The sequence below is a fragment of the Phoca vitulina genome, unplaced genomic scaffold (assembly GCF_004348235.1).
Source record: "Phoca vitulina isolate PV1807 unplaced genomic scaffold, GSC_HSeal_1.0 scaffold29, whole genome shotgun sequence".
Classification (NCBI taxonomy): Eukaryota; Metazoa; Chordata; class Mammalia; order Carnivora; family Phocidae; genus Phoca; species Phoca vitulina.
The window spans coordinates 6,873,635-6,889,990 of NW_022589732.1; the positions used below are offsets into that span (position 1 = coordinate 6,873,635).

Sequence of the window (16,356 nt, forward strand, 5' to 3'; positions counted from 1 at the left end):
TAAAATATCTTAAAATATATTAAATTTCAATTTCCTATTTGGACACTACTAGTGAGAGTGAAAAATGGATGGCAATTGGACTGTATCAAAAGGCTTGAAAATATGCATCAATTTTATCCCAAACTCTTACTTTGAGAAATAAATACAAAGGACATGAATGGAATACATGCATAAAAGTATGCCCATAGGAGTAGCATTTACAATAGCAAAAATAACTGGAAACAATTTAGATGCACATGCTAGTGAATTGGATATATATATCTCCTTGTGCTAAAGCATAGTCCTGCTGGAGTCCCCCAGAGGCCCACACTTGGTCCTGAGATGACAGCAAGCAAGCCGGTGGTGGGATCTTCAGGCAAAGCTTCTCTCCTGTCTGTGGAACCTGCTCAGCAGTGGTGCCAACATCCTCGTATGGCATGTACACCTCCTGCCCGAGAAAATGGCCTCCAGCCTCAAGAAATTCAATGTACATATCAACTTCCCTGAGGACTCTCTGTTCAAACCCTTTCAGTGACATTCACTACCAGGATCTACCACCCTAATGTGGGCAACAGCAGAGAGGTTTGCCTGCCTATTATCAGCAATGATAACTGGAAGCCTTACAGCAAGACCTGCCACGTCTTGGAGGCCCTCAATGGGCTGGTGAATAAACCAGACCTGGGACAACCCATTCGGGTGGAACTCGCTGATCTGATGACATAGGAAGGAGAGCTGTTCAATAGGGAGGTTAGAGAGTTCACCTTCAAGTATGGAGTAAGCTGGTCCTCCTAACTCTGTTTCTGACCCCTCTCTGCACTGAATCTTCTCTGTGTGATGGATGGACACACATCATTGACTGGGGGTTGGAGTCCCTTTGTGGCCCCTTCCCTGCTCATTTGTTCCATTTTTTCCTTCTTAAGATGTTAGCCATTAGTCTGTGTGTGTGTGGTATGTGGACTCACTCCCTGGTTCACCTGACCACGGGTATGGTTTTCCCACACCTTTTCTCTGCCCCAGAGCCATGGGAGTTCAGGTTTGTAGAGTTACAGGCCAATTCTCCAGGCCTCTATGACTTGGAAATCCTGGTCTTACTAATTGTTCCATCTTAGAGACACAGGTTACCTTCCATGCCAGCTGGCAGGAAATGAGCCCAGAAGCCAACTAAAATCCCCTAAGGCCCAGGCATCAGGGAGCAGAGAAGACATGGACAATATGGGTAGGAGACAGGACACTTGGAGGGAATCATATTTATGACTGAGTGATTGAAATTAGCCAGACTACTGATAGATACTGCATGTCTAGATTTAGGTGCTAAAACTTTTTTTTTTTTTCACTGATGAATCACAAAATGATGAATCTAATCTCCATCTGGAAATCTGACTACATGGTTTTAAGACCATTTGTAATCCTATGAGGTTGCCAGTTCCTGGGGGTCAAGCTTCAGGTGGGGAGTGTCTCCCGAAGCTTCCAGTCCAGGTGTAGCCACAGAAACCATGTGTTTGTCCATCCATTAAAGTCACAGATGGAAAATATGTATATATATATATATATAGTAACCTCCTATAATACTAATAACTACAATTAACATCAGTGAGTGTTTACCATGTACCAGACACTTTTCTAAGCACTTTACATGGATTAACTTTTAAATTTCCACAGCTTTACATTAATTACCTCATTATTATCTTTATTTTACAGGTGGGAAAACTTAAACTCACAGAGGTTAACTAACTTGCTCAGTGTCACAACAATAGTAGGAGGTAAAGTATGTTATGAATTCAGGTTTGTGCTGTTAAACACTACACTCAGAACCATTAAAAATATTGAGACATTTCTACAACTATTGGCATGAGAAAATGGTCACAACATTTTCCAGTTTGAAACAAAAGCAGCTTTCAGAATAATTTTTGTGGATAGTTTTAAATACAATACCTACAATTATATACTTAATTTTTCTAATTATTACATAAAAGTTTAATTTCAAATGCATGTGTTTGTTCTGAAACCAGAAGTAGTTTGCTCTATGATAATCTATTATACAAAATTTTATACATACACACATCATCCATATATACACATTCTTAGAAGTATGTGACATATTGTCATACATATTTTGAGGGATGATAAAAATTAGTGAAGGTTTCATGTTTTTTATATGGATCTGTAGTTTTGATTTACTGGAAAACAAAATAATGCACATTATCCAACTGAAAAGGAACCCTTTCCATCTTTCTTCTATATACTTTGCAACTCTTTGGATAATATGCATTTACAGTAGAAAGAGATGCACTAAGATATTGGAAAATCATAGTAAGAATTTCAAGTTAACTACCTAGAGCCCTTTTGAGATGAAACCTGTCTTATTTAATCCCTCACAGTCCAGAGTATTTTATGGCCAGAATCTTGATTGAACAAGTGCACAGAGAATGGATCAATATCTCAAAGATAGACTCTAAATAACAAAGCTTACAAGTTCATTAGAATAAACCAGAACTCCAAATTTAGAATAAGAAAAAAATTTCAAGGAGGAATCATATATATGTGCATATGCTAATATATGTATACACATATTAATATATTGCTACATATATATACATTATCTATATTCATTTATGTATATAGCATATATATAATCACTTCCCCCCCACACACATGCATATATCTTCTTTTGCTATAGAATGGCTACATGTGATGTCAAGTTATAACTAGTTGGCTTCTTACTGAGTTTTAGAGTAAAATTAAACTTTATGTAGCAAGGGATGCTGGGTAGACTGTGAAGAAACTACAGTTAACATGTACTTTTGAATATTGATAAAATATGTGGGAAAAAAAGCAAGTAGGAAGTAATGTCAATGCTTTCTATACATATCATGATAACTTAACAGTCTTCCTCTATTTTCCAATGAAAAAATAAAGCAAAAGCATAATGGAGGGCAAAGATCAGGATTGCCACGACCAGAAGTCTTACTTGATGTATCTCCCTTAGAGGGTCCTCAGGTAAGTAGCAGTAGAGGGAAGAGTGTAGCAAAGAGCTCAATGGGTACATATTGAGACTCTGAATAAGGGAAGCTCAGAGTCATCTGGAACCATCTGTTTTTCCCCCATAATAGTGGCTTCAGTGGCATTCAAATAAAGTCCGCATTTTATTTTCCAAGGTTAGAACATCATGAATCTCATTTCATTGACTGCAAGCTGCGAGTACTTCAGCTGGGCTCTATGGGTCAGCTGTGGCGTGCTGCTGCAGCAACAGGAAATGTTACAGCAGCGATGCTCTCAGACGCTTCTGTCCTGGTTGTCTGTTGCCACATGGCAAACTGCCCCAAGACTTAATGCTGTAAAACAATAACTGTTCTATTATGCTCATGGATTCTGTGGATCAGGAACTTGAACAGATCCCAGCAGGTACGACTTACGTCCCAGATTGCATTTTCCAAAAGTAACTGAACTGTATCTCCTATCTTGCATGTTTTTCTGCAAAGTGACCTTGCTAGAGCCCCATCCAGATGTGGAGCCTGATTCTCATCACATGCATTTGGTCTGGCCTTAGGGACTCAAAGGTGGAAGTGCTGCTGTGTAACTTTTGAGTCTCGGTCAATAAAGGCCACAAAGCTCCTGTCTAGTTTTCATGGAACATTTGTTATCTGCACATTGCCTCTTGGACTTCCCCTCAGGACCTATTTGCTATGCTGTGGGAGGCCCAAGCCAGGTGGAGAGGCCTCATGTCACAGCTCTGTTTGATAGTCACACTTCAACTCCTACCTTCTTCTTCTGTCTTATACTCTGGCTAAAGAGAAATTTAGTTATTAGAGTAAAGCCATGTGGGCACAGCACCATGTTACCATGGAGGAGGTTTTGTAATGTAATTCAGATAAAGAAAGGGGGAAGTGCTCTTTTCACGAAATGAAGTGACAGTTACTCTTTTCTCACAATGGGATCAGAATTATGTTAATAAGAGGGATTTGTCACCCGGATCAGTAAGGAAGGTGTTGGAAAGGAGACTTCATCCTCAAAGAATGAGGTCTGTTTTAAAATTATAGTTACCATAAGATAAACCCAACCACACTACAAGGAAGAGACTTAGCCTTCCTACCATGTCTAGCCTTGTCCCTCACCCATCTGGTAGATGAAGCTCATCTTGCTGTCTCCAGGAGAATCAACAGACTGGATGGAAAAACCAGTCTTCATAACATCAAAGCTGAAGGTAGGAGCAGATTCAAGAGGCTGAAACAATAAAAATAGGAAGGGCCTGAAAGAAAGTGAGATGGGAGTAATTCAACAGGAGGAGTTAGCAGAACCTAGGAAAGGCATGGAACAAAGAGGGAAAACTGTAATAGGAAAGAGTAACAGGAGTGAGATGGGCCTGAGTTGGGAAAGAAGACAATGCATGAGTCAGCACTTTCCAGGCCTAAGCAGTAAGGTGTTGCTCCTAGCAAAGCAGATAACTCCAGGGCATGGGGCCAATTCCTCAATCCCCAGTATCTCCACCAATGCTCACTTTCAACCTTTTAGAGCACTGGCAATATTAATTTTAGAAACAATCAAGCAAATAATCTGAGTGCTTTAACTTCTTCAAATTTCCTTTTAAGGGAAAGTGAACTGAACCAGTATTTGAAGGAGCTATAGAACAAACTCCTCCTTAAGAGACATGGAAACTTCACTAGCACCTCATTATTGACTAGTGTAGAAAATATATCACCAGATGATGATATACCTGTAGAAGCAGCTAGGTGCATTACAGCTGTGACTACCCTTATTCCAGGCTATAACAACAACCAAGTATGTTACCTATGTTAGAAATTTTTCATGACATCATGACAAAATTGTAGGCTAAGAATGTCATTATATCTACTTATTACTTTTTTGGACAAAAAGTTATAAGCATTGAATACTAGATATAATAGTACTCTTTTTTTCTATATCATATTACTAACCAAATGAGTGGGGGCTATGTTTCTTTAAGTTGACTCTGTATCTCTGATTTCATCTATGTATTGATTTTATAGGTTAATATGTATTTTATGTCCAGATTCCGTATTGTTTTCTGATGGTAGGGGTAGTGGAATTTCTAATTCACATTTCCCAATCAACTCTGTGTGTGTGCAGGGAGAGAGGGAGTTAATTATGTAATTGTGTGGGCAGTTAGAACACAAAAGGAAAAATGATCAAGCAGGTAAAGGAGGCAGGTCAGATGATAGAGCGGGATCAGATATTCAACCTGAAATCTTATACAAAAAACAAGTAGCAAGACAAGAAGTTCATCAGAAGCCTGAGAGCAAGACAAAAACAAATGGAGCTTAAAGATATAAAGAAATATGCATGGCATTGCCATTAGATCTAAAGAAACAAGTGGCAAAAGATAAACCCATGGCCGTCCAAGGTGCCAGGACAAGAAAACCAACAGTGCTAATCTGCCCAACAGTGCTAATCTGCCTCTTGGAGGGCTGAGCTGGCCTCCATGGATACATGAGAACACCTTCGGAGACAGCAAGTGAATGCAGTGGCCAAGTTACAGAGGTATCATATTTTTAGTTCTTTCCTTGCTATTTCCATCCACTTTGTAAAAACAAAAAGCAAGACTCACAATGGGTATTTAAAAATAAATTGTGATGAATAGGATTTGGTCTTTAATGCACACTCAAACCACAAAAGGATACAAGTAATCTATGTGACTTGGTGAATGGCAAATAGCTTCTGAATCTCTGCCTTAAATTTCTCCAAGGTCTTGAGCCAGTGGGACAGCACTAATTTATAAATGTTCTGTAATGTATTAAAATATATACCATTATGTTTTAGAAAAAAAAATATTTAAGGCCTTATTCAGCCATAAATACTAGTATGGGATTTCAGTAAGAAACATTGAAAATGATTTTTTGATTTACTTTATATGCCCTGATGATTTCTAAAAGGTCATCTATCTTAAGAATGCATTTTCATGTTTTTTTTTTTTAATAGCATCCACAAGTGAAAGTTGAGCTGAAGTTTAAAATTACAAGAAATATTGGTATGTCTTTTATGATCCCAATAACTTTTTTGGCATAATAGAGTCATTATTAATCATGCTACACATTCTTTTCTTTATAATATAGATTTTTCATTAATGCAACCATATATTATAAATTCAGTTCATTTCATAAATCCCATTTTCAATTGAGTTGTTTATTTTTATACTGCACACTATTATTTTTATAAATAATTTATATCTGTTTACTTTTTTTCATTTTGAACATTCTATTTTATCTGAATTTTTTATTACAGTGTTGGAAATTCCATATTTAACTCTTAAAAGCTCTCTGTCTTAGAGTGATGAGTACATTTTATTTTCTGTAGACATGAATCCTTATGTCTAGGTTGTATAAATTATCAGATATGAGACTTGAGACAAATTATTTCTCTGAGTAATAATTTCTTAATCTGTAAAATGTAACAATAATACAAGCTCATAGGATTATTTGTCAATAAAATTCAATAACTTTTAGCACAGTGCATCAAAAATTGTAGGCACTCAAACTTATTTTTGATTATTAATAATTGGCTTTTGCCAAAGAGAAAAAGGTTATGGTGGGGAGAAGTGGATGTACAAAGTTTGAAGTTGTTAAAGAGAACATGGAAGTAGAAAGTAGAATGTTTAGGTAAAAGGAGAGTGGTAACTAACACAGGTAGGAGAGAACAAAAGGAATATATGCCAACCTAAATACCTAATCAGTGGGGCAACAAAAGTCCTTTGAGAACTTAAAGTGAGACTATGGCCAGATCAGATTTAAATTTAAGATGGCTACATATAACAATATAATAGAAGCCAGCTTACCTTCAGGCTACAGAAAATGACATGAGATAGGATAATAATATTGGGATCTAAGGAGAAGATGATGAAAAGAATAATAAGGCAGTGGTAAAAGGAATCATGGCAGGTCCAGAAACTGATGCTCAATTCCATTTCACTGGTATCAAAAAATATTTCAACTCTTATACTCTCACAGGTAGAATGAATTGTGTACTGGTCACATATGGAGGCATTGCTTTGATGATCTTATACTTCAAGTTAAGGTCTAAAAAAACACCAGCTGTGAAAGCAACATAAACAAATTTTAACCTGTACCTCATCTGTTAAGTTCCCATGCCTGGAGAAGCTAATGTCAAGTCATCATGTGATACTCAATTTGTACAATAAATTATGAACCTGGAAAAAAAAAAGAAGAAGAAATAAAAATAGAATTTGAGCACAAGAGATAAGGGTAATGAGAGAAAATGGGCAGTTGAGAATCATTTTAAGGATTTAGTTTGGGTGATTGCTTAGGTAGTGATGATGTCAAGAAGAATTGTGACATAAAAGTATAATTAAGATCTTTGGAGTCAGAAAAAATGGGCTTAAGTGTAGCTACAAGACTGTATTCCTTGGGTAAACTCCTTAACTTCTCAGCATTTCCCTAGATACATCATAGAGTATATTAAAGAGAAAATCTGTAAAAGAGACAATACACTTCCACAAATACAGAGGTTGATGAAAATCCTAATAATTTTTTCCATTAACTGAGGGAAGGAATGAATGATAATATTGAAGAGAATATGAAAGAAGAAATAGCATTTTTGGAATAAAAGAGCAGTTAAATTCTAGGTATTTTAAATTTGTATAATTTGTTTAAAAGACATAAAAAACATGATGTTTGCATTGGAAAATGAATGATTTGAAACTCAGAAAAGGGATTGTGTTTTTAAGTTATATTCATTTGAGACTCATAGAGGCCAGAAGAGGATGGATCCATGTGTTTTTATACATTCAAAAACAGTTTAAAAAACACTGCAAATGAAGAATCTTAGAGTAAGTCAAATTGTTACCTTAGAACTAAATAACTAAACCAATATATAAGTAATTCAATCAAGATAATGCAAAAATTACCCAAAAGAGGTTTCATATCTCCCAGGTCTTCCTAAAGAAAGAAAGAGGTGCTGGATTGGTGAGCAACTGGAAATACGGAAAGAGGAGGGTGGGACTCTAAGAAGCTCCCAGTTAATTATTATCCTAGGAAGCTACATCTTGGTCCAAACATTTTCCTTAAGTCAGGCAGACATATCTCCATTGTGTAGACAAATGTAGCATCTTTAACAGATGATATTAAACATTAAAATGAAAACTAATCCTTCTCTTCTGGATGTTGGCTAAGTAAGCAAATTGCCTGTTAAATTTTAATTTCCCATCTATCTATCTATAGGGGGAGAATGCACTGGTTAGATAAACCATCTACCCCTCCACTTTGGAATTTATAATTCTCAATGTAAATTGATATATTGATAGCCTAGCCTTTATACTTTAGTCTTTGTGAAAGAAGTTAATAAGTCTGCCCTTCAAAATGATAGCTCCTCTCTCGAGTGATGACAAATCAGGTTTCTTAGCCTGAAAACTGCATGACCCTAGTTTGGACTACAGTAAATTCACCTGAGAACTGCTACCCTCTAGGGTTTTCTTTGGGAGCTGGTCAGTCTTATCCAGGCATCAGTAGAACTTCTTCCACATCTTTTACAATTAATCTTGAATAGCATTCTTATGAGATTTTCAAGATTTTTAAAAGCCTAATGAAATACGTTAATTTTCTATGCATGTGATACTCTCAGTTTAAACATCTGGCCCTTGTACCTTATCAGTGGTAGCACTGTTTAGTTTATACTGGAAAAAAAAAAAAAACTAGTATTTATTGTTGTTGATATCACAGGATGACTGACAAATATTTGACAACTTAGGCATGTACACAAACCAACTGATCAAATACCCCTAAATAAGGATGTGCAGTGTATGAACAATCATAAACATGAATACAGAATGATATTCCGTAAAAATATGTAGCACTTAAGCATATTATAATTGTGACCATATCCCTAATTTGTGTATTTTCATTATAGTTTTATCATTACTGACACTTTTATTTCTTTGGCTAAAAGTTGGGAATTTAACAAAAAAAAAAATGGAAATGAAACATGATAATTTGATGAATAAATTTGTAAATTCAGTATATTCAAAATAATATTTTCTCTAAGAAACAGGTCAAGAACCAAAGTGAGGAGGTCTCTAAGTTCCCTATAGAAGAAGAGCTTGAAAATGATTTTATTTAAGAAAAGGGGAAAATCTGGGCACCTGGGTAGTTCAGTCAGTTAAGCATCTGCCTTTGGCTCAGGTCATGATCCTAGGGTCCTGAGATCCAGCCCCATGTCTGGCTCCCTGCTCAGTGGGGAGTCTCCTTCTCCCTCCTTCTCTGTCCCTCCCCCTGCTCATGCTCGCCCACTCTGTTGCTCATTCTCTCTCTCAAATAAATAAATAAATAAAATCTTTTAAAACTTAAATAAAAAAAAAGAAAAGGGGCAAAATCAGGAGGGAATGGAAATGAATATTAAGTTTTAAGAACAAGGATGCATTCAAAAGAGTTCAAATAAGATGGGAATTAAAATACAAAAGTGCAGCACATTTGGAAGATTGTATGTCCCTATTGATGTTAATTATGATGGTTTTGCTGTAAATGCATTTTGGAAAAATGGGCAACATTAATTAATATTAAAAAAAAAAAAAGCAAGGTATTTGCTCTCAAGGAGTCTATCCATTTGGGACAAATCCTCCTCTCTTTATAACAATTAATCAAAGCCAGTATATGGTTAGTCATATCTAATAAAAGAATGAGTGCCTTTAGACATAGGAGAAACCTGTGCCTGGTTTATTTAGAGACCATAAAAACAAATTTGGATCAAAACAGCTTAGAGAAAAATGGTGCAATGTATTTGGAAAACCTTAATTTTTGTTGACAAAAGTTGTGTTTACTGCTACAGGGGAGGATTAAACCAAAACTTTGCCCAAATTCCTTATCTTTTGCTAAGAGTAAGTATAGACTGTCAAAAGTCCACCACTCTCCCAATACTTGCAGTTATTAAATGTTTCAGTTTTCATTTTAAAATTCTTTTTACTTTATGAATATAAGCCAGATGAAGATTGATCTAAAATGCAAGAAAGCTGTTAGCAATTGTATCAAGAATTAAAATACTATTGTTTAAAACAAAAAATTCATTTCAAATCATGCATGACTTTTTCACAACCACCAGAAATGTTTGTATGGAAAAGACAATCTGATGGTGTTTGTATCCTAGAACTTTATTGTTTTAAACATATTACATTTGGGGCGGAGCAAGATGGCGGAGGAGTAGGAGACCTGGATTTCCTCTGGTCCCAGGAACTCAGCTGGATAGGGATCAAACCATTCTAAACACCTACGAACTCAACAGGAGATCGAAGAAAAGAATAGCAACAACTCTCGGAACAGAAAAGCGACCACTTTCTGGAAGGTAGGACATGCGGAGAAGTGAATCGGAGGAGATATTTGGGAGGATAGACGGCGGGGACGGGGGCCTCTGTTGGCTGCTTCTGGCAAGTGATAGAGCAGCGGAGCACAAAATCGGAACTTTTAGAAGTCTGCTCCACTGAGGGATGTCGCTCCAGTGGCTAAGCGGGGTGGGGGGGTGAAACCCTCGCGGGACAGTGTGGTCTCAGTACCCTCAGGGTCACCGAAAGATCAGGGGTGCCTGAGTGTGGCAGAGCTCCCAGGTATCGGAGTGGGGAAGCCAGCTGCACAGACGGAGCCAAGAAGTGGGCTCTCAGCTCGGGGTTGCCATAAACTGGGACCCGCAGCACAGTTGGGCCACTGCTCTTCCAGCAGGAACCCAAAGCAGCAGATCCCGGGAGACTCACTTTCCTCCCCCGGGAGGAGCAATGCGGGAGCACACTGCAGGGATCTGCTGGGTTTGGAGACTCCACACAGGGTCGGGTGCCAGAGATAGAAACGCTCGGTCACCGGCCGGGTGAGCACGGAGCGAGGCCGGAGACCAGGGAGAAGGGAGTGATTGACTGCTTTTCTCTGGGGGTGCACTGAGGAGCGGGGCCCCGAGTTCTTGGCTCCTCCGGGGCAGAGACTGGGAGGCTGACATTTACATGCTCATCCTCCAAAGCTGTGTGGAAAGCTTGCAGGGAACAAAAGCTCCTGAGAGCAAACCCGAGCAGATTACTTAGCCCAGACCGGCAAGGGCGGGGCAATTCCGCCTCCGGCAAAGACATTTGGGAACCATGGCAACAGGCCCCTCCCCCAGAAGATCAGCAAGAACAGCCAGCCAAGACTAAGTTTACCGATCAATGAGAACGGCAGAACTCCAGAGCTAGGGGAATACTGCACATAGAATTCATGGCTTTTTTACCATGATTCTTTAGTCTTTCAAAGTTATTTTTTTCTTTTTAACTGTCTTTTTTTTTTTTTTTTGAATTTTTCTTATTCCCTTTTTCAACCAACATCTTATCAATCCCTTTTTTAAAAAACATTTTTTATTTTTCATTTTTAGAGTCATATTCTATCCCTTCATAGTAGTTACCCTTATTTTTGGCATATATATATAAGTTGTTCTCTCTTTAAAATTTGAGATACAGTTTCTTCTAACAGATCAAAATATACCCTAAATCTCTAGCGTACGGCTTTGTTCTAGTCTCCTGCCTGATCACTTTCTCTCCCTTTTTTTTTTCTTTTTTTTTTAAATCCTCTTTTCTTTTTTCGAACAACTTCTTATCAATTCCTTTTATAAAATCTTTTATAATTTTCATCTTTACAGTCATATTCCATCCCTTCATCATATCTACCCTTATTTTTGTACATATATAAGCATTTCTTTCTTTAAAATTTTGGGAGGCACTTTCTTCTAACAGACCAAAATACACCCAAAATCTAGTGTGTGGCACCGATCTATGCACCAGCCTGATCATATTTGATCATATTCTGTTTTTTTTTGTTTTGTTCTGTTTTTGTTTGTTCTTATCTTTTTCTTTTCCTTTCTTTTTTCTTTTTCTTTTTCCATTCTTTCCCTTTCTTTCCCCCTGGTTTCAGGTCTTTTCTGATTTGTTTAGAGTATACTTTCTGGGGACGTTGGTACCCTGTTAGCATTTTGTTCTCTCATTCATCTATTCCCCTCTGGACAAAATGAAAAGATGGAAAAAAACCACCTCAACAAAAAGAACAAGAGGCAATACCGACTGCGAGGGACCTACTCAATACGGACATTAGTACGATGTCCGAACTAGAGTGCAGAATGATGATTTTAAAGATACTAGCTGGACTTGAAAAAAAAATGGAAGTTATTAGAGAAACCCTTTCTGGAGAAATAAAAGAACTAAAATCTAACCAAGTCAAAATCAAAAAGGCTAAATGAGTCAGAAGAGAGAATTAGCGATATAGAAGAGCAAATGATGGAAAATAAAGAAGCTGAGAAAAAGAAATAAACAACTACTGGATCACGAGGGCAGAATTCGAGAGATAAACAATACCATAAGACGAAACAACATTAGAATACTTGGGATCCCAGAAGAAGAAGAAAGAGATAGAGAGGCAGAAGGTATATTGGAGCAAATTATAGCAGGGAACTTCCCTAATTTGGGGAAGGAAACAGGCATCAAAATCCAGGAGGCACAGAGAACCCCTCTCAAAATCAATAAAAATAGGTCAACACCCTGACATCTAATAGTAAAACTTACGAGCCTCAGAGACAAAGAGAAAATCCTGAAAGCAGCTCTGGAGAAGAGATCTGTAACCTACAATGGTAGAAACATTAGATTGGCAATAGACCTATCCACAGAGACCTGGCAGGCCAGAAAGGACTGGCAGGACATATTCAGAGCACTAAATGAGAAAAATATGCAGTCAAGAATACTATATCCAGCTAGGCTGCCATTGAAAATAGAAGGAGAGATAAAAAGATTCCATGACAAATAAAAACTAAAGGAATTTGCAAACACGAAACCAGCCCACAAGAAATATTGAAAGCAAAGAGAGAGTCTAAAAGCAACATAGACCAGAAAAGAACACAGACAATATACAGTAACAGTCACCTTATAGGCAATACAATGGCACTAAATTCATATCTTTCAATAGTTACCATGAATGTAAATGGGCTAAATGCCCCAATCAAAAGACACAGGCTATCAGATTGGATAAAAAAACAAGACCCATCGATACGCTGTCTGCAAGAGACTCATTTTAGACCCAAAGACAGCCCTAGATTGAAAGTAAAGGGGTGGAAAACCATGTACCATGCTAATGGACACCAAAAGAAAGCTGGAGTGGCAATCCTTATATCAGACAAATTAGATTTTAAACCAAAGACTGTAATAAGAGATCAGAAGGGCACTATATTCTACCTAAAGGGTCTATCCAACAAGAAGATCTAACAATTATAAATATCTATGCCCCTAACAGGGGAGCAGCCAGTTATATAAGGCAATTAATAACAAAAGCAAAGAAACACATCAACAACACTACAATAATAGTGGGGGACTTTAACACCCCCCTCACTGAAATGGACAGATCATCTAAGCAAAAGATCAACAAGGAAATAAAGACTTTAAATGACACACTGGACCAAATGGACTTCACAGATATATTCAAAACATTCCATCCCAAAGCAACAGAATACACATTCTTCTCTAGTGCCCATGGAACATTCTCCAGAAGAGATCAAAACCTAGGTCGCAAATCAGGTCTCAACCAGTACCAAAAGACTGGGATCATTCCCTGCATATTTTCAGACCACAATGCTTTGAAACTAGAACTCAATCACAAGAGGAAAGTCAGAAAGAACTCAAATACATGGAGGCTAAAGAGCATCCTAATAAAGAATGAATGGGTCAACCAGGAAATTAAAGAAGAATTGAAAAAATTCATGGAAACCAATGAAAATGAAAACACAACTGTTCAAAATCTTTGGGATGCAGCAAAGGCAGTCCTATGAGGAAAGTATATAGCAATACAAGCCTTTCTCAAGAAACAAGAAAGGTCTCAAATACAAAACCTAACCCTACACCTAAAGGAGCTGGTGAAAGAACAGCATATAAAGCCTAAACCCAGCAGGAGAAGAGAAGTAATAAAGATCAGAGCAGAAATCAATGAAATAGAAACCAAAGGAACAATGGAACAGATCAATGAAACTAGGAGCTGGTTCTTTGAAAGAATTAACAAGATTGATAAACCCCTGGCCAGACTAATCAAAAAGAAAAGAGAAATGACCCAAATCAACAAAATCATGAATGAAAGAGGAGAGATCACAATCAAAACCAAAGAAATACAAACAATTATAAGAACATATTATGAGCAACTCTATGCCAGCAAATTAGATAACCTGGAAGAAATGGATGTATTCCTAGAGATGTATCAACTACCAAAACTGAATCAGGAAGTAATAGAAAACCCGAACAGACCTATACCCACTAAGGAAATTGAAGCACTCATCAGAAATCTCCCAACAAACAAAAGGCCAGGGCCAGATGGCTTCCCAGGGGAATTCTACCAAACATTTTAAGAAGAATTAATACCTACCTTTTGAAACTGTTCCAAAAAATAGAAATGGAAGGAAAACTTCCAAACTTGTTTAATGAGGCCACCATTACCTTGATCCCCAAACCAGACAAAGACCCCATCAAAAAGAATTACAGACCAATATTCTTGATGAACATGGAGGCAAAAATTCTCACCAAAATACTAGGCAATAGGATCCAACAGTACATTAAAAGGATTATTCACCATGACCAAGTGGGATTTATCCCTGGGCTGCAAGGTTGGTTCAACATCTGCAAATCAATCAATGTGATACAATACATTAATAAAAGAAAGAACAAGAACCATATGATCCTCTCAATAGATGCAGAAAAAGCATTTGACAAAGTACAGCATCCTTTCTTGATCAAAACTCTTCAGAGTATAGGCATAGAGGGTACAAACCTCAATATCATAAAAGCCATCTATGAAAAACCCACTGCAAATATCATTCTTAATGGGGAAAAACTGAGAGTTTCCCCCTAAGGTCAGGAACACATCAGGGATGTCCACTATCACCACTGCTATTCAACATAATATTAGAAGTCCTAGCTACAGCAATCAGACAACAAAAAGAAATAAAAGGCATCTGAATCGGCAAAGAAGAAGTCAAACTCTCACTCTTTGCAGATGATATGATACTTTATATGGAAAACCCAAAAGACTCCACCCAAAAACTGCTAGAACTCATACAGGAATTCATTAAAGTGGCAGGATATAAAATCAATGCACAGAAATCAGTGACATTCCTATACAGCAACAACAAGACAGAAGAAGGAGAAATTAAGGAGTCCATTCCATTTACAATTGCACCCAAAACCATAAGATACCTAGGAATAAATCTAACCAAAGAGGCAAAGGATCTGTACTCAGAAAAGTATAAAATACTCATGAAAGAAATAGAGGAAGACACAAAGAAATGGAAAAACGTTCCATGCTCATGGATTGGAAGAACAAATATTGTGAAGATGTCAATGCTACCTAGAGCAATCTACACATTCAGTGCAATCCCCATCAAAATACCATCCACTTTTTTCAAAGAAATGGAACAAATAATCCTAAAATTTGTATGGAACCAGAAAAGACCTCGAATAGCCAGAAGAATGTTGAAAAAGAAAAGCAAAGCTGGTGGCATCACAATTCCAGACTTCCAGCTCTATTACAAAGCTGTAATCATCAAGACAGTATGGTACTGGCACAAAAACAGACATATAGATCAATGGAACAGAATAGAGAGCCCAGAAATGGACCCTCAACTCTGTGGTCAACTCATCTTCAACAAAGCAGGAAAGAATGTCCAATGGAAAAAAGACAGTCTCTTCAACAAATGGTGTTGGGAAAATTGGACAGCCACATGCAGAAGAATGAAACTGGACCATTTCCTTACACCACACACAAAAATAAACTCAAATGGTTGAAAGACCTCAATGTGAGACAGGAGTCCATCAACATCCTAAAGGAGAACACAGGCAGCAACCTCTTTGATCTCAGCTGCAGCAACATCTTCCTAGACACATTGCCAAAGGCAAGGGAAGCAAGGGCAGAAATGAACTAATGGGACTTCATGAAGATAAAAAGCTTTTGCACAGCAAAAGAAACAGTCAACAAAACCAAAAGACAACCGACAGAATGGGAGAAGATATTTGCAAATGACATATCAGATAAAGGGCTAGTATCCAAATTCTATAAAGAACTTATGAAACTCAACACCCAAAGAACAAATGATCCAATCAAGAAGTGGGCAGAAGACATGAACAGACATTTTTCCAAAGAAGACATCCAAACGGCCAACAGACACATGAAAAAGTGCTCAACATCACTCGGACATCAGGGAAATCGAAATCAAAACTGCAATGAGATATCACTCACACCAGTCAGAATGGCTAAAATTAACAAGTCAGGAAATGACAGATGTTGGCTGGGATGTGGAGAAAGGGGAACCCTCCTACACTGTTGGTTGGAATGCAAACTGGTGCAGTCACTCTGGAAAACAGTATGGGGG

General features: G+C 37.6%; 1 protein-coding gene across 1 annotated transcript; it reads left to right on the forward strand.

Annotated features, from left to right (window-relative positions):
- Window positions 1-6,880: 6,880 nt before the first annotated feature.
- Window positions 6,881-7,170, forward strand: LOC116644403 (ATP synthase membrane subunit DAPIT, mitochondrial-like). The gene has a single exon (XM_032424008.1). The coding sequence runs from the start codon at window positions 6,881-6,883 to the stop codon at window positions 7,055-7,057; it is 177 nt and encodes a 58-aa protein (XP_032279899.1). The 3' UTR covers window positions 7,058-7,170.
- The last annotated feature ends 9,186 nt before the right edge of the window (window positions 7,171-16,356 follow it).